The 23,204-nt window shown below is 39.6% G+C and overlaps 1 protein-coding gene across 3 annotated transcripts in view; it reads left to right on the top strand.

The window, feature by feature from the left end:
• VWA8 (von Willebrand factor A domain containing 8) overlaps positions 1 to 23,204 on the top strand; it is a 408,431-nt gene that overhangs the window by 344,672 nt on the left and 40,555 nt on the right. For all 3 annotated transcript variants that reach the window (XM_033234152.1, XM_033234151.1, XM_033234153.1), the window contains 3 exons: positions 6,604 to 6,712; positions 9,991 to 10,147; positions 16,394 to 16,502. In XM_033234152.1, coding sequence (XP_033090043.1) covers positions 6,604 to 6,712; positions 9,991 to 10,147; positions 16,394 to 16,502 — 375 coding nt within the window. The remainder of the gene's footprint in view (positions 1 to 6,603; positions 6,713 to 9,990; positions 10,148 to 16,393; positions 16,503 to 23,204) is intronic.

The raw sequence follows: 23,204 nt of genomic DNA on the forward strand, positions 1-23,204 counted from the left end.
GTGGCTGTCTAGCACATGGCTGTCCCCAGAAACAAAATTCCTTAAATGATAAGCCTCCCCGAGTGTATGTTCCAGTTTCTTTCTGTCCTGGATTGGACTGTCCTAGAATTCCTGACTTGCATCTTTTATGAATCATTGTCAGTTGATGTAAGAGATGTCCTAAAATGGCTTTGAAAACTTCTTGACATATGTACTCCTCCCATCCACCTAAAGAAATAGATTCCTGTGAGTGAGCGGCATTCATAAAATGACACAAAACTAGATAAGCTCTCTAAATGCCTTGCTTCTAATTAAACATCCCTGGAATTGTATGGTGTACATTTCCCTGGAGCATATCAGGTTTTGGCTGATGTTTGTTTTTGTCAAGAATTTGTCGATTTTGAAACATCTCTGGGCTCCCATTTGGGGTTGGTGTGGAACTGCCTTGTGTTAGCAATGTGTACAGCCCCATTTCCCAGCAGATGGCCTGGCAAGACACACATGTGGCAAAGAACATGCCAGTTCCTTTCTGCCCAGAAGTTTTATCGCCTGTCTTTTGCCTCCCTGATGGCCATTACAGGTTTCTTTGCAACTTCAAAAGCATAATTTTGAAGGTAACTGAGGGAGGCTATTTGAGGGGCCTTTTCTTTTACCTCGTGCCTTCATTTGTAGTACTGATTCTTAAAAGACTGTTCTCTTACAGCAGAATAACTGGATTGTGTGAAATGTCTTAGGGTGATAATATTTGATGAAAGTAAAGTTAGAAGACATGTAGGAATTTGCCTTTCATACCTCTTCTGGTTTTTTAAAATTTATTTTTAAACAGTGTACCAGAATACACACACGCGCCCCACAAAGTGAGGAATGGTGTTCAGAATGGTTCTTCCAATTTTTAGACTATTTTTGGAACTTCTCTTTTAGAATTAGCCTATAGAAGAGTCTTAACACTTATAAGCAAACTACAGATGCTCCTTGACTTCCGGTAGGCTTACATCCCAATAAACCCATCATAAATTAGAAATATGATAAGCTGAAAATGTATTTAATACACCAAACCTACCAAACTTCATTGCTTAGCCTAGCCTATCTTAAACAGGCTCAGAGCACTTACAATAGCCTACAGTTGAACAAAGTCATCTAACATAAAGCCTATTTTACAATAAAGTATTGAATATCTCATATAACTTATTAAATATTATACTAAAAGTGAAAAGCAAAACGGTTGTATGCGTGATTGAAGTATGATTTCCATTGAATGTGTGTATTGCTTTCATCCCATTGTAAAGCTGAAAAGTTATAAGTCAAACCATTGTAAATGAGAAGCTGTCAGTTGTCTCATTATTGTATAATTGTACCTGGTTTTGATGAAAACTCTACTTTGATCACCTTATTTACCAGATTTGAAATCACTGAATCAGTCACAGCACATCAATGCTGAGTGTAATGGTGTAAATAATTTAGTTTAACCCCTTAGTTTCTGATGCGAAAGTGATGGTCTGGAGAACTTACTTGACTTGCCGAAGTTTACCAGCAAGTTAGCAAATAGCTTCCAACAGAAATCAGCTCTAAGTATCATTTGACTATTTATTAAAAATCAAATGTTTTTAAAGAATACATAAATGTCACTATGAAAGATACTAAAAACCAGCCATAGATTCGGAAGATCCTTCTGAAAGCAGCCCAGAAGTCCCTGGGGCTGTGGCAGGACTATTGTAAAACTTGTGTCTTTCATTTAAAGCAGTGTGTAGAGGGAAATTTATAGCACTAAATGCTCACAAGAGAAAGCAGGAAAGATCTAAAATCGATACCCTAACATCACAATTAAAAGAACTAGAGAAGCAAGAGCAAAAACATTCAAAAGCTAGCAGAAGGCAACAAATAACTAAGATTAGAGCAGAACTGAAGGATATAGAGACACAAAAGAATCCTTCAAAAAATTAATGAATCCAGGAGCTGGTTTTTTGAAAAGATCAACAAAATTGATAGACCGCTAGCAAGACTAATAAAGAAGAAAAGAAAGAAGAATCAAATATAAGCAATAAAAATGATAAAGGGGATATCACCACCGATCCCACAGAAATACAAACTACCATCAGAGAATACTGTAAACACCTCTATGCAAATAAACTAGAAAATCTAGAAGAAATCGATAAATTCCTGGACACATACACCCTCCCAAGACTAAACCAGGAAGACGTTGAATCCCTGAATAGACCAATAACAGGCTCTGAAATTGAGGCAATAATTAATAGCCTACCAACCAAAAAAAGTCCAGAACCAGACAGATTCACAGCTAATTCTACCAGAGGTACAAAGAGGAGCTGGTATCATTCCTTCTGAAACTATTCCATTAATAGAAAAAGAGAGAATCCTCCCTAACTCATTTTGAGGCCAGCATCATCCTGATACCAAAGTCTGGCAGAGACATAATAAAAAAAAGAGAATTTTAGAGCGATATCCCTGACAAACATCAATGCGAAAATCCTCAATAAAATACTGGCAAACTGAATCCAGCAGCACATCAAAAAGCTTATCCACCACGATCAAGTTGGCTTCATTCCTGGGATGCAAGGCTGGTTCAACATACGCAAATCAATAAACATAATCCATCACATAAACAGAACCAAAGACAAAAATCACATGATTATCTCAATAGATGCAGAAAAGTCCTTCAACAAAATTCAACAGCCCTTCATATTCCATAAACTAGGTATTGATGGAACGTATCTCAAAATAATAAAAGCTATTTATGACAAACCCACAGTCAATATCATACTGAATAGGCAAAAACTGGAAGCATTCCCTTTGAAAACTGGCACAAGACAGGGATGCCCTCTCTCACCACTCCTATTCAACATAGTGTTGGAAATTCTGGCCAGGGCAATCAGACAAGAGAAAGAAATAAAGGGTATTCAATTAGGAAAAGAAGAAGTCAAATTGTCCCTGCTTGCAGATGACATGATTGTATACTTAGAAAACCCCATCGTCTCAGCCCAAAATCTCCTTAAGCTGATAAGCAACTTCAGCAAAGTCTCAGGATACAAAATCAATGTGCAAAAATCACAAGCATTCCTATACACCAATAACAAACAGAGAGCCAAATCATGAGTGAACTCCCATTCACAATTGCCTCAAAGAGAATAAAACACCTAGGAATCCAACTTACAAAGGATGTGAAGGACCTCTTCAAGGAGAACTACAAACCACTGCTCAACGAAATAAAAGAGTACACAAACAAATGAAAGAACTTTCCATGCTCATGGACAGGAAGAATCAATATCATGAAAATGGCCATACTGCCCAAGGTTATTTATAGATTCAATGCCATCCCCATCAAGCTACCAATGACTTTCTTCACAGAATTGAAAAAAACACTACTTTAAAGTTCATGTGGAACCAAAAAAGAGCCCACATTGCCAAGACAATGCTAAGCCAAAAGAACAAAGCTGGAATCATCATGCTACCTGACTTCCAACTATACTACAAGGCTACAGTAACCAAAACAGCACAGTACTGGTACCAAAACAGATATAGACCAATGGAACAGAACAGAGCCCTCAGCAATAACACCACACATCTACAACCATCTGATCTTTGACAAACCTGACAAAAACAAGAAATGGGGAAAGGATTCCCTATTTAATAAATGGTGCTGGGAAAACTGGCTAGCCATGTGTAGAAAGCTGAAACTGGATCCCTTCCTTACACCTTAGACACAAATTAATTTAAGATGGATTAAAGACTTAAATGTTAGACCTAAAATCATAAAAGCCCTAGAAGAAAAGCTAGGCAATACCATTCAGGACATAGGCATGAGCAAGGACTTCATGATGAAAACACCAAAAGCAATGGCAACAAAACCCAAAATAGACAGATCTAAATAAACTAAAGAGCTTCTGTACAGCAAAAGAAACTACCATCAGAGTGAACAGGCAACCTAAGGAATGGGAGAAAATTTTTACAATCTACCCATCTGACAAAGGGCTAATATCCAGAATCCACAAATAAATTTACAAGAAAAAATCAAACAACCCCATCAAAAAGTGGGCAAAGGATATGAACAGACACTTTTCAAAAGAAGACATTTATGCAGCCAACAGACACTTGAAATAATGCTCATCATCACTGGTCATCAGAGAAATGCAAATCAAAAGCACAATGAGATACCATCTCACACCAGTTAGAATGGCAATCATTAAAAATTCAGGAAACAACATGCTGGAGAGAACTGGAGAAATAGGAACGCTTTTACACTGTTGGTGGGAGTGTAAACTAGTTCAACCATTGTGGAAGACAGTGTGGCAATTCCTCAAGGATCTAGAACTAGAAATACCATTTGACCCAGCGATCCCATTGCTGGATATATACCCAAAGGATTCTAAATCATGCTACTGTAAAGACACATGCACACCTATGCTTATTGCAGCACTATTCACAATAGCAAAGACTTGGAACCAACCCAAATGTCCATCAATAATGGACTGGATAAAGAAAATGTGGCACATATACACCATGTAATACTATGCAGCCTTAAAAAAGGATGAGTTCATGTCCTTTGCAGGGACATGGATGAAGCTAGAAACCATCATTCTGAGCAAACTATCGCAAGGATAGAAAACCAAACACCGCATGTTCTCGCTCACAGGTGGGAATTGAACAGTGAGAACACTAGGACACAGGGTGGGGAACATCACACACTGGGGCCTGTCATGGGGTGGGGGCTTGGGGAGGGATAGCATTAGGATAAATACCTAACATAAATGACAAATTAATGGGTGCAGCAAAGCAATATGGCACATGTATACTATATGTAACAAGCCTGCACATTGTGCACATGTACCTTAGAACTTAAAGTATAATAAAAAATAAAAATGAAATAAAAAATAATTTGTGTCTTTATATTTAAAAATAAAGTATCTTCTTATTATATTTTTTAAAAAATGTATCTTGGCACAGTGGCTCATGCCTGTAATCCCAGCACTTTGGGAGGCCAAGGCGGGTGGATCACTTGAGGTCAGGAGTTCAAGACCAGCCTGGCCAACATGGTGAAACCCCGTTTCTACTAAAAATAAAAAAATTAGCTGGGTGTGGTGGCAGGTGCATGTAATCCCAGCTACTTGGGAGGCAGAGGCCGGAGAATTGCTTGAACCTGGGAAGCGGAGGTTGCAGTGAGCCAAGATCCCACCACTGCAGTCTAGGCTGGGAGTTTTTCTCTTAAATGTTTCTAGCTATCTTGCTTATTTAAGAAAACAGGAGGAAAAATTATTTTCAACCATTTTTAGAGCATGATTATGTGTGTGGAATTTATATCAGTTGTCCTGTCTGCCTGCTAAATTTTCTTGGAGTATGCTGAAGTTTTGGCAAAAATTTTGTTGGTGCTGCCAAAGCTATTTGCAGAAAAGCCCAGCTAATTAAAATCCCTACGATGTCATAACACTTGAAATGAACCAACTTGGACATAAGACAGTAGAAGTTATGTTGATTTTATTCTTAATGGCCATTTTGTTTGCAAAGACCTCAAATTACCTACCTAACTGCATTAATCCCAACATCAAGAATGAAAAACCCAGGTACCAACATGGAACGGTTAACTCTAAAGACCGACTTCAGGCCCATTTATTTGTAAGCTCTCTTGTTCCCCTGTAAGCAGTTTGAGGGCAGGAACCAATCCTCCATGGCTTTGTAGGCCCCATGGTACCTCACAGAATGTCCCACCAGTACATTTTCTGTAAGTCTTATTTGAACAAATGAATGAGAATTTGATCTTGTCTTCTAGGAAATCATTACATCTGAGAGCAGGCTCATAGTGTGTACAAAATGTGAATGCTTTGATTTCTTTTTATTGTGGAGTAGTATCTACTGAACTGACTACTAGAATTGAAATTTCTGTGTGATTATCACTCCTTTTGGTGACACTGTACTGAATGAAATAGGAAGCAATGAACTTCAGGCTCTCACAGAAGAAGGCTAAAGTACTACTTATTCTATTTGAATTGCAGGAATCGTAAATCTAGTTTTACAATAAAGATGAATTAGGAAAGCTACAAAATACATAATAAAAATTGAAGTGGGTCCAAAAAATAAATAAGCAGTTTTTAGTGTATAACATAAATCTATCACTAAGGCATGCATACATAACTTTTTTTCTTTTCCATATATTTTATGTAAAATGGCATTTCTCAGCGTAATGGGATTTCTTTGAAAATAGAATGGGTAAATGTGTATATAATGACTCAGCTGGATCAGCTAGGTGGTGATCCTTTTAAACCAACGGCAAAATATCCCTCTCCAGTGAGATCCGTTTTCCCTGCATCTGGTAAGTCTCATGCCCTGGTAAATGCTCACAGCTTGGTTTGCACCACACACATGCTGTAGCTATAATGCAGTCCAGCTCCTTTACTTTTCTTTGAGTTTTTTAAAAAATTATTTCTCCTTCCCAACTAGATGGATGTTAGAATCCATCTGATGGAATTTTTGCCAAATACTCACAGCATTTATCAAGTCCATTGGCCTGAGGTTATGTGATAACTTAAGGACTTAGGAGAAAAAACATTTTTTTTTCTGTCATGCAGTTCCTGATGTTTGTCACAGGATAGTAAAAATGTCTCCATTCTTCATTTTTAGATAACAATCAACAGAGACAGTGGTGAAGATGTAAGCTCCCCCAAACACGGGAAGGAGGACCCAGACAACATGCCTCATGTGGGTGGCAACACTTGGGCTGGCGGAACAGGTTGGTGGCACAAGCATTTTCCTGAGTCAGCCTTCCCGAGGTTTCCCAAGCCCATTAGGCCAGCACAGCGCCCCTGAGAAGACTCAGAGACCGACTTTCCTTCTCAGCCTCCCTCATTACTCAGTTGGATTGTTGTCTTGCCCTCTACCCCAGCATGACATCAAGGTATGCGAAGAGCCTGGCATTTGGAGTCCCACAGGCTCTGCCACCCTGTGACCTAAGAACATGCTGACCCTCCTGGAGTTGCTTCATCAGTCAAAGGGGGATAGTGTGAACCACCTTAAGTTGTGGTGAAGATTAAATGAGATTACAATTGTTAAGCACTGAGCACAATGCCTGGCATAAAGAATATTTTCACTAAAGTGTTAATCCCTTCTTTCAAATTCCATGACCTTGGGATCATGCCAGAAATCCACAGTAAATTCTTTCTTGAGCAACTGACTTTGAAAAGAAATGGTCCTTGTCTTCCACGTCTTAGAAGTATGTTGAGGGTGCAAGATTTCGAGATAAGGCTGGTTGCAGTCTAAACCGATGGCTGACTCCTTCCTCTTGGCTGCCCAGCTAGGGCATTGTTCCCAGGACTGCCGTCTTCCTTTTTCCTCTGCGGCAGCTGGAGCAGACACATCTGCGAGGCCACAGGAATAGGGCCAGACTGTGTGCGCACTGTCTGAGCTTATCTCACCGTGAGGAGTGCTGGCAGGAGCTCTGTACTTCACCTTCCTTGGGATGGTCTGTGCCTCTTGGCCTTGACAGCCTCGGGAGGAAATGGGTTTCTCTGCTGAGACAATGTGCTATCAAATAGGCCTGTGGACTTCTTGCCTACTCTGTTTATTCATCAAGCATCAGCTTTAAAGTAAGGCTATTTTTAGAAATGTCCTTTGATCTGGAAGTTAGTGTCAAGCCAACAAGATTTAATCTATATGGAATGCATTGTGGAATGAGCCAGCCAGATGTGGTTTCCCAGCAGTGGACTACTCTGGGGGAGAAGTTCCTATTTGTTACCAAACTTGAATTTACTAGCTCACGTATCTGTCCAGATGGAGGCTACATCTGTTTCACCTGGCTTTTAGTTTTCAACTGATCAAGGCTCCTTGGCTTCAATTTCTCTTTTTCTCTCTGCCATTCTTTTCCCTCAGAATTCTTTTCTTTGAAGTGAGCTCTGGCCCAACAAGTCATCTGATTCCCCTTTCTTCATCAATGCTCCTCCCTTGCCCACCCTCCCCATTATCTTCTGAACGGGTTTGGAATGTCCAGCTTAGCTTTAAGACTATGCCCTGCAGTCTTAGAACCTCTGGTAAGCATTTTCATTTAAATAGTACAAATTAAAGGCTCTGGGAAGTGGAGATCATGAAGAGCACCACCTGCTCCACCCCAGTGCAACTTTCCCCAGGGCCCTGTGACTCATGTGGCCAGTCACTCACACCAGCTTCTGATGTTTCCACCACTTTCTCCCTTTCACCAGAATGATAACATCTTAGCACCTAGGAAACTTTCAGCTCAAATTCATAATCCACCCATACTCAGGATACCCTGCTGTAGGAAAGGAGTTAGATCCCAGAAACACCTTTTCCTCCTATAGCTCATTGTCACTGTCCAGTTACTGCACCCCTCCGCCTATTGGCTGGCCATGAGTAAGAAATGGGAGTCACACACATCCCAGAAGGAATTTTCCACCACCCATTTCTAAATAAAAGTGAAATATGTTCCAATCAAAAGATGAAAGTAGTGTAATTAATAGGCAGTTCTCATGGTATTTCCCAAAAGGAAATGACCTACCTGGACTTTCAGAAGGGGAGCAGTTCATATTGAGCTCTTGGTTTTAGTTTTATTAGACCAGTTAAAGCTCAGTGGTGAGGTGGGGGTGGGGGTGGGGGTGGTGATGGTGAAAGAAAAATGTAATATAATTTACCCAAAGTCTAAAAGCCTTCAAACTTTCCACTTTATGAAACTAGAAATTGCCTAATTCTGCGTAACTAGGCTTTGTTTTATAATAGTAAAAGCAGTCCGTTATATACCTTTTATGATGTGCCAGATACTGCTGTAAGCATTTTAGCTTCATGACAATCCCATGAAGTAAATAATATTAGTATCCCTACTTTATAGAGAGGAGCCTGAGACACAGAGAAGTTAAGTAATTCCCCAAAGATAAATGGCTGGTGGGTTGGAACCAGAATTCAAACCCAAGCAGTCTGGTTTAACTATATCATAATATACTCTACAATAGCAGCGTATTATAATATACTGTACTGTACTATACTGCCCCTCCAATATTGGATTCTTTTCTAAGTTCTCAAGTTACATGTGAATAAACAGAAGAAACGGGTTACTAGTATTCTAATCTACCCCTAAATAGGGTTAACAAGCTTATAGCCCAAAGGCCAAATCTAGCCAACAGATGTATTTTTTTCCTCTGGTCCAAGTAGTGTTTTAAAATAATTTCAATTTGGATATATTTAGACAAGATAAATCCTCTCTAAGTTAGTCAGTGTCCCTACCACTTTTTATCATATGACCTACCTGGCCTTACAGGCATTTACCATATGAACAGTTCATACAATGTTATGTTATAAAGTGTAATAGGTATATGTACTATGTATTATGTGAACTTGAGTTTCTATTGAAAGACTGTTCTAAAGCTGGTGGTGGTTATGTTATATACTGTTCAAACCAAAAGTCAAAGTTGGTGTAATAATTGGCTTCTAATCTTGGCTAAGCCAGTGATATCAGGTCATGAATATTTAGCCTCTCTGTGCATTATTTTTATAACTTGCAAAGCAGAAAAACACAGTATTTATAGCCTGACTGTCCAGGTATTTTAAGGAAAACTAAGGTAATACCTGAGGGAAGGGAACAGTTGTTCATTTAATTAGGAAATATATACTAAGTATCTGTTGATATTCAAACCACTCTTATAGGTGCGGTAGTACAAAAATAAATAAAATATCTCATCTATCATATAGTTGGTGAGAAAAATAAATATGAAAGGATAACAAATAGTACACAAGAGTATGAATCCCTGTGAGGTAGCAGCATTAGCTAAGGTGCCGTAGAAGTCGGAGTAAGCCTTGATATACAGGTAGTATTTGAATGGATGGGGAAAAGGAAAAACATCCTAAACAGGAGAATACATCTTTTTCCAGAAGAAGGTAATTTGACTGTTTAATTATTAGTTACGTACAGTTAATATCCTCCACAAGCCTGTCCTAAAACCATGACCCAACTTTTGTTCTGTGGTCAAGTTCAGCTTTATCATCCGAATTTCCATATTTTCCTTCCAGGGGGAAGAGACACGGCAGGCCTAGGTGGCAAAGGAGGCCCTTACCGGCTGGATGCAGGCCATACGGTGTACCAGGTCTCCCAGGCTGAGAAAGATGCAGTTCCTGAGGAGGTCAAGAGAGCTGCTAGAGAGATGGGCCAGAGAGCATTCCAGCAGAGGTCAGTGTTCCCATCGTATTTAGAGCAGCACTACTGTTATGGTGAAATGGCACCGTGGACTGTGGGGAAACCTAGATTTGTGTGCGTTTCCACCTCATGCAGCAACTCGGACCTCAAACTGAAATCCACAGCCATCCCCATCCCTAACTGAAACAGCCAAATAAACAAAATCCCCTGTTCTTTCTACTCGGGCTCCTTAAAATCTAAAGCTCAAATCACCCCGTCCATGTCTATCTGTTCCTAGGCAACATAGGGAATTCAGGTAAGTCTACACGATGGTCCCTTCGTGCCCTCAGAAATCTTGCAGATTAGTGTGGAGACAGGACAAGGGAACACACACACACACACACACACACAGAGAGTTAAGTGCTAAAGTCATAGGGTTCAGAGATTGTCCCCTCCAGCAGTGCAGAGAAAGGCAAGTTTAGTGGGCTGCTTGAGGTGCGGCCAGAACTCAGCTAGGATTTAGAGATAGGAAGAGAAGAGCTAGAATATTCCAGAAAGGGAAAACAAAATGAGCAGAGGCACCAGCGCAGGATGAGCATAGTGTCTATGGCAGAGAGAGGCAGCTTGCCCATGTAGGATAATGGGTACCAGCTCGGGAGGAGGGACAGTGAGTTTAAATGGGGAGGCCTCATCAGTGAGTAGAGGCCTTAATGTAGGCCAATGAGCCTGTGGCCCTCAGACATTCCCCAGCTGTTCTGGGCCACTACAATTGGAGCCATTTAAAAAATAAGAAGAATCCACATGATGTTACCCTAGACATCCACATGTGTACTTCAGCTAAAAGTGAAAAATACCAAAGAACCACCAATATTTCCTTTCAGATTCCAGGACCTGGTAATAGTTTGGGAAGCAGATTTACATTTTTGTGCTGCGTGAGAGGAGCTGGGCGCAGTTAGAAAAAAGCATGCTAAAGTGTATGAGTTATGAAATTCCTCCCACGTAGAACATCTGGTATTACATTACATGCTGTGCTTCCACATCCTGCAAGTAAACAGTACAGGACAATAGAGACAAGAATGCAGGCCCTGCCGCCACACCCTCAGGAAAGCCTGCCAGTTCAGACCCTCCGGGTTCAGGGTTCAGCAGGTAAATAACACACTTGATGCTAGAGGCAAGAGTGTTGCTCTCAGCCCTTCTGCTGGCTTCCCTGGTGACTGTTGACAGTTTATCTGTCCTCTTGGTGCCTGAATTTGCTCTTCTGGAAATAAAATTCACTCTCCCTTTCTCCCAGGGAGGTTATGAGAACAAGTAACTATGTTAGGAATGAAAGTGTTTAAACCTTTCAAAAAAAGGTAGAGAATAGTGTAGTAAACGATCTTGTTAGAATGAAAGTTCTCTACATTTCTTATGCATTATAAAGTACGCATTTAGGAAAAGAACTAAACAGTTGGGCATGTGTCATTCTCCCCTCCCCAACTAATGAGTTCCTATTGTTGCCACCCTTAAAACCTGCCAAGTAATTATTCAGTCTAAATTTTTGCCCAAGTGGACAGGTAGATAGAGTGTTCTGGCACACACATAGTTCACAGGGAGGCAGAAAGGTAACAGTGCTTGTACCTCCTTCTCCTGTTGCCATAATAGGAGTAAGGAGTGTGGTTCTGTTAAAGACAGTTGCCCTACAGGGGAAGAAGGGGCATCTGTGCCATAACGCAAATGAATTTAAAGAGGACATGGGGAAGGGATGAGGAAAATATACACATCTAGTAAATGCTGCAGAGAAGAGTCGCAGTTGAAGTAAAAGAGAATACCATAAGGTGGTTGAAAGACAGAGGAGTTGGGCAAGGGTGTGAGGAACGAGAGAAAGAAATAGAAACACATGGAGAGCCTGAGAAAGATAGGGCACAGCAGAACACCAAGAGAAAGATGTTGCTTTCTATTTTCATGTAGAAATGGAACTTTCATCCCATTTGGTGAGTATTTCATTTAATGCTGCTGAAAATTTTTCAACTTTTTATTAGGAACTTTTCAAACATAAAAGTTGAGAAGAACGTATAATGAATGCTATGGACCCGACCCCCCAACTCCAAGAAGAAAAATCTGGCTCCACTCCTAGTCTTCTCTGCTGGCTTGTTTTGAAGCTAATCCAAGACTTCTATCATTTCATTGTAAATATTTCCAAGTGTATCTCCATAATGTAAAAACAAAAAAATACAAACTCACAATACTATTATTAAATCTTTAAAAAGTAATAATTCTTCACTATCATCAAATAATAAGTTTTAAAACAATTTTGCCACTTACGCATATGCAGAATGAGGTCAGTTCCCACCATTGATCCTTTTATGGCATCCTGTACCTTTTCTCCATAACTCTTATCACTGTTTCCCATTATGTGATTTGTGAATAGTTGATTATCTCTCCACTGACTATAAGTTTCTGGGGGGCAGGCATCCGTCTGTTTTGTGCTCTAGTGTAACCCCAGGACCTACACCCAGAACCTGGTATGTAGCAAACCTTCATATGTATTTGTGGAATGAATGATACACACATGCATACAAGTAATGGAATCATCCTTTAGTACTTAATTCAGAGACTGACTGAAACTAGGCAGTCCTAGCTATGAGCCAGAAAGTTTGTGCTAGTGCCTTGGAGAGCCTAATGCTGCTAAGTGGGTTCCTGACATTTTCAACACAGCATTTTGATAGCATCTGTGTGTATCTGGTTTTAAGCTAGATACCAGCCCCTACACATCAAGAATATATTAACTCAGGCAGACTAACAAAGACAGACAAGCATAAAATGTGAATAAAATAGAACAGAAACATTATACCAGTGAAAAGCAAATGAAATAGACAGTGATGCACATGTACACACTTAGAAAAAGCATTTAGGGTGGGCACCAGCTGTAGAGATTGCATCCACTACCATTTGCAAAATTAATCAGCCTCACACAGTGGATCTAAGCTTATGTTTGTTTTCCTTATAATTGATTCAAAATTATAGTATTTAAGTCTGACCTATAAGAAAAAGTAAAATGAGAACTAAAATTCCCAGACTCTTACGTAACAATAAATACACCCTTTAAAAATATACTGTGCCAACAAAATGCAGTTTGTCCACATAGATTACTAGGATGTGAAGCAGCTGTGCCCTGCAGTTTTGATCAGGGTTAAAGAAGCAGAAAGATATATTTCCAGCTAGTTTTGTGGGCTTGAGAGTATTAGCAATGGGTACCTCATTTGATCCAGAGGCTAAAATTTCTCTTTTCTTTCTACGTCCCCTGCTTCAGTCATCATCTTTCAAATTTTATCAGCTTTGATTGCCTTGTAGGTGATCTTTCTGAAAACTGACACAATCTGGAATATGGTTTCCAGATTTCTTCATAATTAAAACATCATGTGGTGTGTTTTGGGTGCAACATGATCGCACCGGTGGTAGCCCTATAACTGGAGCTAATTCTGATCACTCTGCAAAGACCAGTCTGCTCGAGGTGGCTTACCAAATGGCTAGCTCCTTCCTTGATATGTATGTGTGTATGTACATATGTGTTTTTATGTGTGTATATATGTTTGTATTTACGTATACACCTACAACCCATACCTCCAACATTGCATGTGCGCGCACCCACACACACACACAGTAGTTTAGAAAATTGTGTTGTGGTTAGGCTTTTGAGATATATGTTCATTATTCCCTGTCCTAATATCAGTACCTTTTATATTTATAGAAATATGTGACTAAATTAGCGCATTATGGATACGGCACTGTAAAACCCAAGAGAGGTCACCCAGCAAATGAACTTTCTACTTACAGTTAGGTTAAGTTGCTGCATTTTAACTATTCCTGAGTTGTATTTTTATTTCAGCCATTCAGTTCATTTTGAGCATCCATTGTATGTTAGGTACTATGCTATATATATATATATTTTTTTTTTTTTTCCTCTCTCCTCCATCCCCTCCCCACCCCAAGGACAAATGTGTCTACATTTATTTCTAATCAGTGCTAATCTCCCTTCTTTGAGAAGAAGCATATTGACATACACACACACACACCAGTTTAGGTATGAAGGGGTAGGTGGCATGTCCTGCATTGTTCATTGTGCCCAGCTTCTGTCAGCTTTGATACTTGAGACATAACTTAATCTAATAAAAAGTCATAGAGAGATTTCAGAGACTTCCAGAAACTAAATACAAGAGGTATTGTCAGGAGGTCAAGTCCTATACACATATTTCTTTTTATTCTTCAGGACTGAGAGTTAATTAGATTTAGAAAGGCACCTTGGCATGTCACCTCAAGATACAACCATTCAGATATTATAGTGGCCTCATCTGTATTTACCTTTTAATAGTCAGTATTTTCAAAGAGCCATCCAGCAGCACTTATTGAGTGCCACTGTGTGCCAGGTATTGTGGTAGGTACTGGAAGTTCAATGAAAAAATAAAACATGATCCTTCTCCCTGAGGAATAGAATAGAAAACATCAGAGTACATCCCATGTAATAAAATTATTTGTCATTAAATTTTTGTTTCAGTTATCTATATACATACATGCATTTGTGTTTACAAGATCTCAATGTAAAACATTTCCTACTATGGAAAGAAAAATTTGAAAACACCATAAGAGAGGGCAACAGGCCTATCTATTAAAGCAATAAAGGACGCAAGTTTCATGGTAGATGTCTGTATAGGGCACATGAAAAGGGAATGGCCAGCTTTATGCAAGGGCTCTTAAGACTTCAAAAAGGATGTAGCCTTTGAGCTAGATCTTGAAACCTAAGTTGGTATTATCCAGTGGGGTGATAGGGCAGGAATGCCAGTCTACCCCGTGGTAGTCTAGGCCTAGCATTACATAATTGTAATAAGCTTCTAGAGCTCTCCCCCATGGTGAATGGATTGTTCCCAACCCAACAGGGAAGAATAGAGAACATTTATTCTCATTCAGTATTTGAGGTTTCTGTTTTAGCTCAAGGTGATAAAAAATATACATTAGATAAGAGTTTCTGCTATACACCTAGGATTCATATCTCCAACATTGCATGCACATACACACACACCAGTGTAGAAGATTATGTTATGCTTGGGCTTTTGAGATTTGCACTTATTATTCTTTGTCCTAGTATCAGTACCTTTTATGTTAATAGAAATTTATAGAAATGTGTATTGTGGATTGTGGATTGTGGACACAACACTGTAAAACCCGAGAGGTCACTCTTTGAATGAACTTTGTGCTGACTATTTAAGATGCTGCATTTTAAGTAATGTTGAGCTGTATTTTTATTTCAGTCATTCATTTCTATTTATTCTGAGCACCCATTATGTTAGTTCCATGCTAGGCACTGTAAAGATAAAGATGAGAAAGACTCAGCCCTTATAGAGGCTAGTTGGGGAGACAGAAGGCAGATAGTTGCATGGAGAGCAGATTCTCTGAGGGAAGAATGAAGTGAGATAAGAGCACAGAAGAGAGACCTGGGGGTCAGAGCAGGCTTCCTGGAGGAGGCAATCATTGACTGGAGTCTTGAAGAGTAAGTGGGAGTTAGTAGGCAAAGTCAGGGGAAGGGCACTCCAAGTGGGAGAGAAGCACTTGCAGGGCATGTAATGTGTATAGGGAGCTTCCAGTGTGCTGGTGGGGCTTCAGTGAAGCAAATGATAAAAACTGATAAAAAGGAGCAGCATACTGGGAAGACAGAATTTCAAAGCTACAGTAATATTAAAATACAATTGTCCTGTCTAGATTACACTGTCAGCGATTTTAGAAAACTCTCACATAGGAATACAGAGCAGCACATTCACTTACGTTCTTTAGGCTTGAACTGTTATCTTGGTCAACCAAATACATGATCTCAATCTTAAAAAGCAACCCATGGGAACCCTCTTAGGAATCTGCCACATGAACTGATTGGCTGCAAACATCACAGTATGGCTTTGGGATATAGCAATGGTGTACCACAAAGCCAGTTCATACTGGCTCATGAGAGCCAATGGGGCACATTTTTTTGTAACTCACTGTTCATAGCTTGTAACTGATCATGGTGGCAATATTTACATCATGGAAATCAGCAAACACTACAAATCTAGGACTTTTTTCTTGTCCTAGTTTGTTAACCATTTACTAGCACACTACTGGAGGTTACCTTCTTTGAATATGGAAGCATAGCTGGAGACATCACTTCTTGCCTTTTCTCATTAACATGAATCTGAGTTTCCAAGAAGTTTGCTAAAGTTCTAGCAGGAGGTGAATGAAAGTAAAAACCCACATGTATGTGATTTAAGCTGTTAACTTTTTATACTCCTCTGGTTTCAGGCTAAAGGAGATCCAAATGAGTGAATACGATGCTGCAACCTACGAAAGGTTTTCAGGTGCTGTTCGGCGACAGGTGCACTCCCTCCGAATCATCCTGGATAATTTACAGGTAATCTTCTACTTATGGACCAAGAAAATAACCTGGGTCCAAACCTGGACACATGCCTAAAGTCTTGGAGAAAATTATCTGAACCCTAATTAGCCAGTCCAAAAAAATATATCGGTGTGAAAATGTCTGCATAAAACTGGACTATCCCATGGCTTTCTTTTTTGAAAGAAAGCCATGGTATGTATTCTCTATGTCCTCGGCTCCTCCTCCTGCTCTCCCCTTGCTCTCGCATTGCCTGCCCTTTTGTAGTCACAAAACTCTCAGTGCTAAGGAACCAGTTAGTACTGCTACTGCTCCTGAAAATATTAAGACACTTCAGTATTTCCTAAGCATGACTATTGTTTGGAGATTTCACATTAGAAATTGTGCTCTGGTCAATTTACACAAATAATTTAGGAGGGGCTGAGTGTTCCTTAAAATCACAAACAAAATCAGATTATTTTGTCTGAAGAGAAAGCAAAGCCTCATTTCAGGGCAAAGGGAGAAGGGTTGGGAGCCAAGCTGTACCCTGCTTCTCCATTCTACTGTGGAATCTTGTGTTTCTTTTCCATGAAGTATTTCAAGCTGATCGCCTTTCCCTTTTTGGTTCTTATGTGTAATTATTCTTTTGGGGGAAGTTTCATTATTTTTGCTAAGTATTGGGGATTAGAACTTCTGTGATGCAGTTTTTAATCCACCATTTTAACCCAAAACTCTGGAAAAGCCTCATTTTTCAAAAGATCTAAACTGTATCCAGAGATTAATAAAAGTTTTGTCATTTCCAAGAGGAAAGATCTTTATAATAATTAACCAGATATCTAATTTCAAAATCTAAGAAATGTAGAAATTAAACCATTTGCTTTTTAAAAAATCCATATGCAGTTATTTAGGATAAAACAGCATAAGATTTTATATAAACTATGTGAACAACATGATGTTGAATGATTGGATCGTCTTACATAGTTGCTCATTTGACAAGTGTTCATTGCCCTGGACATGGAGAGCACCAGGACAGTGCCAGATTGGCTCTGAGCTTCAGGGTAAGGCAATAGTTGGCTAAGGGCCAAAATGGGTGATTCAGAGGATGTGAGGGTAATGGGAGATGGTTGCTATCCTAAGACTGGAGAATGAGTATGGTTCAGTGATTCACTCACGACTTAAGTTCTCAATGCACACCAGGCATTAGAGATAGAAAACTAAGATACAGCTTCTGCCCTCAAAGAACAAACTCACAGTCAACTAAATTTTCTAAGTTCTGTAGAGAATTTTGCACACAATGCTATGAGACGAAATGAGGAAAGGCTTCATGGAGAATGTAATGTTTGAATTTACTCTTGAAAGATGCTGAGGAATTTCCCATGTGCTTAAGAAGTCAAGGCATGTCTGACACAGACACAGGAAGCAGTATGCACAAGTGCACAGAGGTATAGGATTGTGCAGTGAGTTCAGAGAAGGACAGAGTATTTGGTATGGCTGAGAAAAGCACACCTTGGTGGGAGACAGTGTCAAGAGAGGAGGCTGCCAGAGTTGTAGGCACCAGATCCTGAATAGCCCTGGATGCCACAAGAACATGCAGACAACATTGAGTCCTACCCTGCGGGCAGAAACAGAGGCCCTTAGAGGATTCACAGTGCTACAAAGGGATATAAGAATACATTTTTAATTGAAGGTATCAGATTCCTCATCTGGTATTAGTTGATGTCTTGATTGGTATTTGTTGGGGACCATGCTATAGTTGCTTTTACAAGCACTATCACATTTAATCCTCAAATCAGCCCTTTACATAAATGGTATCATGTTTATACAATCAGCCAAAAGATGAAAAGTCAGGGCCACTGCTCTGACTTTTCACAGTCACACACGAACAAAGCCTGGGTTAGAATTAGAGTTAGCATCAAGGAATGGCTCTTCCACTAATCACCACAACAGTGACACCAGTATTAGAAAACAGAGTCGACTTTTGCTTTCAGCTTTCAAAGAGGAATGAAAGAAAACTCTGAAGGTCTTAGGTAAAAGCAACAAGTAAGATTAAATGCATGGAAAGCAAAGTAGCACCCATTTTTAAAAAATCCTTAAGGGGGTTGGAGTCAATAACTTACTAAATATCCTCAACAAGAGTAATTATTTCAGGGGAATTTTTATTCTCTTCCACTCTGGAGATCTAAAATGAGAAAATAGGCTTCACTGATACCAAGAAAGAGTTTTAAGATATAGGAAAGAAGATAAAAGCAATTTAATCCTTGAATAAGTAGCTAAAATAGATGTAGAACTTCCGTCTTTAGAAATCTTTACAAACAATACCAGCATTATAATAATAGCAAGCATTTACTGAGAATTTACCATGCACCAGGCATTCTACTAGGTGCTTTATATTGTTGTTGTCACCAAGATCACCTCCATCATTATTGTCATCCTCTGCAGCCAGACAGCCTGGGTTCTATAAAATGGGAATGACAGATAATAGTGTGTTAGTGAAGAACTCTGATGATATACATAAACAGTGCCTAGTATGCAGCATTCTCTACAGAAGGATTCGCTTCATTGTTACCTTCATTGTACTTGCTGAGATTTATCAGCCTGGATTACAGGCCAGGTACCCAGTCAGGTACTTTACATTCATTGGGTTATTTAATCTCTACAGAAACCAGTATGTATAATTTTCTACATTTGATAGATGAGGAAACATACATTGTGTCAATTCTCATAATCCTGTGAATATTGGTCCCATTTTTGCCATCTTTTGCCCCATTTTGTAAATGAGAGACCTGAAGATTAGAAAGATGGTGTAGCCTGTCCTGGGCTGTATGGCTAGCACGGCAGGCATCTGGGCCCAAAGCTCAGTTCATTGTTTTTTGTTAGGGTCTCTGTTCTCTTCTTCCAATTCAACAATTCCATAAAAAGTGTATTCTTACGTATACTCATAAAACATTTTGCATCATTATCCAAATGCCAACACAGCATTTTTCAAGTGTTTTCCTTGTTGAATCTTTATTTTTATTCCATAGGGGAGTTATTCTCCGGTGGGCCTTCTACTCCTCAATTTAGGAAGATAGGGCTGGTTTAAAACATAGCTACTGGCCAAGCATGGACATGGCCTTGTGTAGAATATGGAACTTTAGATTGAAAACAAAGCCAGGAACCTTTGATTTGGTTCCATTTTGCCATCTTCTGCCAGTCCTGTGTGGCTCCGATTGACTAATATCTTCCAGCTGTTTTGAGGTTGCTATGTAATCCAAGTAACCATGGGTGTTTCCTTGGTGAACAGCACAAAGTTTGGCCAGGAACTAGCAAATCATCACTTGAGATGACTTTCCAAAGCACAGCCTCAGGCCCACTCATTGATTCCAGGTGGGATTTGAGGAGCAGGAAATGCCGTTGCCACCCATGTTAATGTCTGCTCTAATATGTGCCTGTGTTGCAGTACGTGTCTTTCTTCTCGATTAAGATGGCTATCACTAGTGACTCTTCTTGGCTTCTTTGAGTTATTGTACCTTTTCCCTTTTGTGAATCCATCACATGAGTCTTCTCATCAGTCCATAAATACTTCAATTATACTTGGTTCAGAATCTCAGTCTCCTATTGCAGCATGCATGCTCTAACAAAAGAAAACATCCCATTCTTACAAAAAACCACTTGATTTTAATCATATCTTCTCTCCAATGTTTTTCTGATCTATAATCATAATTTCATTCTCAGGCTAAACTAAATTAAGCGTTCTCTGATTGCTTTGGCTAGCATGCTATCTCCATGAACCAATGATTATGTTCCTATTTTCCCCTGCGGTGTTTCACACTAAGCTTTTGTTCAGATAAACAGTGCTCTGAACACCGATTGTGTGGCACGCACTGTGCTTGGCACTGAGGGCACAGAGATTGATAAGATAGTGTCCCTGGACTAAGAAAATTCTGGGCTTGAGGGGCAGAGAAGACAGACACCTAAAGAGAACATTCCATTTAATATGGTAAGTACCTAGGTAGAGGGAGGCTTAGAATGTGGTGGAGCTCAGAAGAAATGGATTCAAGGATAGATTTAGAGGTAGGGGTACATGAACTGAGCCTTGAGGGACACACAAGTATTAACCAGACAGAGAAGGGTGGAAACAACGCCCCAGCAGAGGGCACAGCACAGACAGATGCATGACACTGTGTGGTCCCAGGCATGAGCTGAGAGCTGGTTCTGTCTTCTCTAGGAAGTTTTATAGCCATGGAGGAGGAAGTTTCAGAGACAAGAGAGGTGGAAGTCAGGAGATTAAATCACAAAACAGTATCAGTTATTTGGGTGAGAAGTGATAGGAACCTGAACCAGGGTAATTGAAATGAAAATGGAAAGAATGAGACAAATTCAAGAAGCAGTTTGGAGGTAGGAGAAAAAGACAAGTGACACTGAATGTGGGGGAAGGGAAATGGGAGGTTTTCAAGCCCTGGAGGACAGAAATAGCGGACACAGGAAGAAGACAGACTTGTGAAGAAAGCAAATGTTTGCTTTGAATGTTATATAATATGTTTTCTCACTATTGGGACACCTATGTAAAAATATCAAACATGATGTTTAAAGTTTTCAAAACCTGAATTTGGAGTTCAGGGGCAAGGTGAGGACTAGATAGGGTTTCATGTTTATATGGATATTTATATATGTATTTTTGTGGTCATCTGAATAGAGGGACAGCCCAAGCCAAGGGAAGATATGTCAACTAAGGCAAGAGTGTAGAACAAAGAGAGGGGAAGGGTGAGAACAGCCGTGTCAAGGAATGTCTGCATGTCACAGGAGAGCAGCAAAGTGCCAGTTACTCTTTCTTAGCACATCATGAATGGCTCATCACTCAAGACATGGTGTCAGTGGCCATGAGAGGACAACTTCATCCAGGTGCAGCCTAGAAATATAGTCCTGACTTCTGGGCTGCATGGCTATCGGCATCTCTAACCTAGTCTTTGCTAGGTGACCATTACAGTTATTTAAATAGTCAAAAGCTTTACACATTGAAAACCCAACATGTCAGGAGAAATTAATGAAGAGGGCTAGTGACATGCAAACAGCTTTGAAGAATTTTTGCTAAATATAGTTTGATGGAACCCCTCTCAAAGACAACTTGAAAACCTTCCTGAGAAATAGCATTATTCATGAGTAACCGCATGAGAGCTAACAGAATGTCACTAACATCCCTTGACTGGAAAGGCAGGGAAAAGGAGAAAGAGCCCTAGAGCTGGTGAGAAGCAGATCACTTGACCTCCATTTTGTCACTGCCATGCAACAGCGTTTGAAAGCAGCAGCGCTAGGGAGACATGGTTGGGGGGAGGTCTAGGTTTCATGCAATGGCTACAAACAGGAAGCTGAAAGGGGAATAGCCCTGGGAAAAAGGCCAGACCAGCCCCAACTTATACTTGGCTTGAAGACTAAATCACAGAGGAGCCAAATGCCCAAAGTTGGCCCCATTGCAATAGCTTTTCCAAATAAAATAAGAAATGATGTGGTGATGAAGTTCTCATGCTGGGACTGTCCGCAGTTTCAGTTCCTTCCCTGCTGAATTCTTGAGCTGGCATTGTAGATTTAGTTCAACCAGTTTAAAATCTCTCAAGGAGAGTTCTAGTAGAAACTAAGTGGAAAGTGAATGCAGCCAAGGAGCATCTGTCCAATCTGTTCCTGAACAGTTTTGTATCTCATCATTTGAGAATAAGGACACAGAAAACATAAAATAACATGGAATGTATGAAAAGCTTGCGTATTGTGGTGGAATAGCAAGCATTTAAGATATAGAAGATGCTGCTGGGATAGAATATTCTTCAGAAAACATAAAATTTTTAGAAAACATCTGCTTTGTGTTCTCACAATTCAAAGAAATTTGAAGTATGTGAAATAAGATATAAATTGAAAAGTATCTGGCTAAGAAGCAAGCAGAAATAATAAGGGAATTGAGTGCAATAAGGCAAGATAAGAAAACTAAAAGTGCACTGCCAAAACTCAAATCTACATGAAAAGTAGAAAGAACAGACTCCATCCAGTCCTAAATCTAAGTACTAATATGAACAAAAAACTTGAAAAGTTATCCAGAGGAAATAAAGAGGTAAAAACCATAAGAAAGCTCCTTAGTAAAAACAAAGTAGAGAGCTGACATATAGAGCCCTGAGTCATCCCAACAAATAGAACAGTACATGAAACATGGGAAGTGCTTAGTAAACATATGCTGAATGAACAAATGATATCCCCATAGAAGAGGCCACTGAAAAATATTCATAAACAGTAACCAAAGTAGTAACAAAACCGCACTGACCTGAAGAAAGGCCTAAGTCTGTGAATCAAAAGGACTTTGCAAAGTACCATGCGGAATTAACCAAAGAGAGAAGCACCTCAACACAGCCTCATGGAATTTTAACATTTCAAAAATAAAGAAAATATCCTAAAAGCAGAGAAGCAGACAAAAAACAAGCTATTGTTAGAGAAAGAAAAATTAATCTTACATTAGTTGTCCCTAAAACCTTGAATGCCACGGGATAGAGGAACAAAGTCTGCAGGATTTTGAAGAGACAGTTCCTGTGACCCACGAGTGCTGTGCACAGCCGAAGTACAAAGTGACAGATAGTTGCAGATATTCAGAGGCTTAAAATGTCTCTTAAGTAACCTTTTACAAAATAACTTTGAAATAAATATATATATTTGCATAAATAGTCAATTAAGAGAGGAATAAAAATTCCTTAAGAATGGGAACCTTGTGATGTAAAAGGACCAGTA

This window comes from Trachypithecus francoisi, unplaced genomic scaffold (genome assembly GCF_009764315.1).
Source record: "Trachypithecus francoisi isolate TF-2019V2 unplaced genomic scaffold, Tfra_2.0 Contig01461, whole genome shotgun sequence".
NCBI lineage: Eukaryota > Metazoa > Chordata > Mammalia > Primates > Cercopithecidae > Trachypithecus > Trachypithecus francoisi.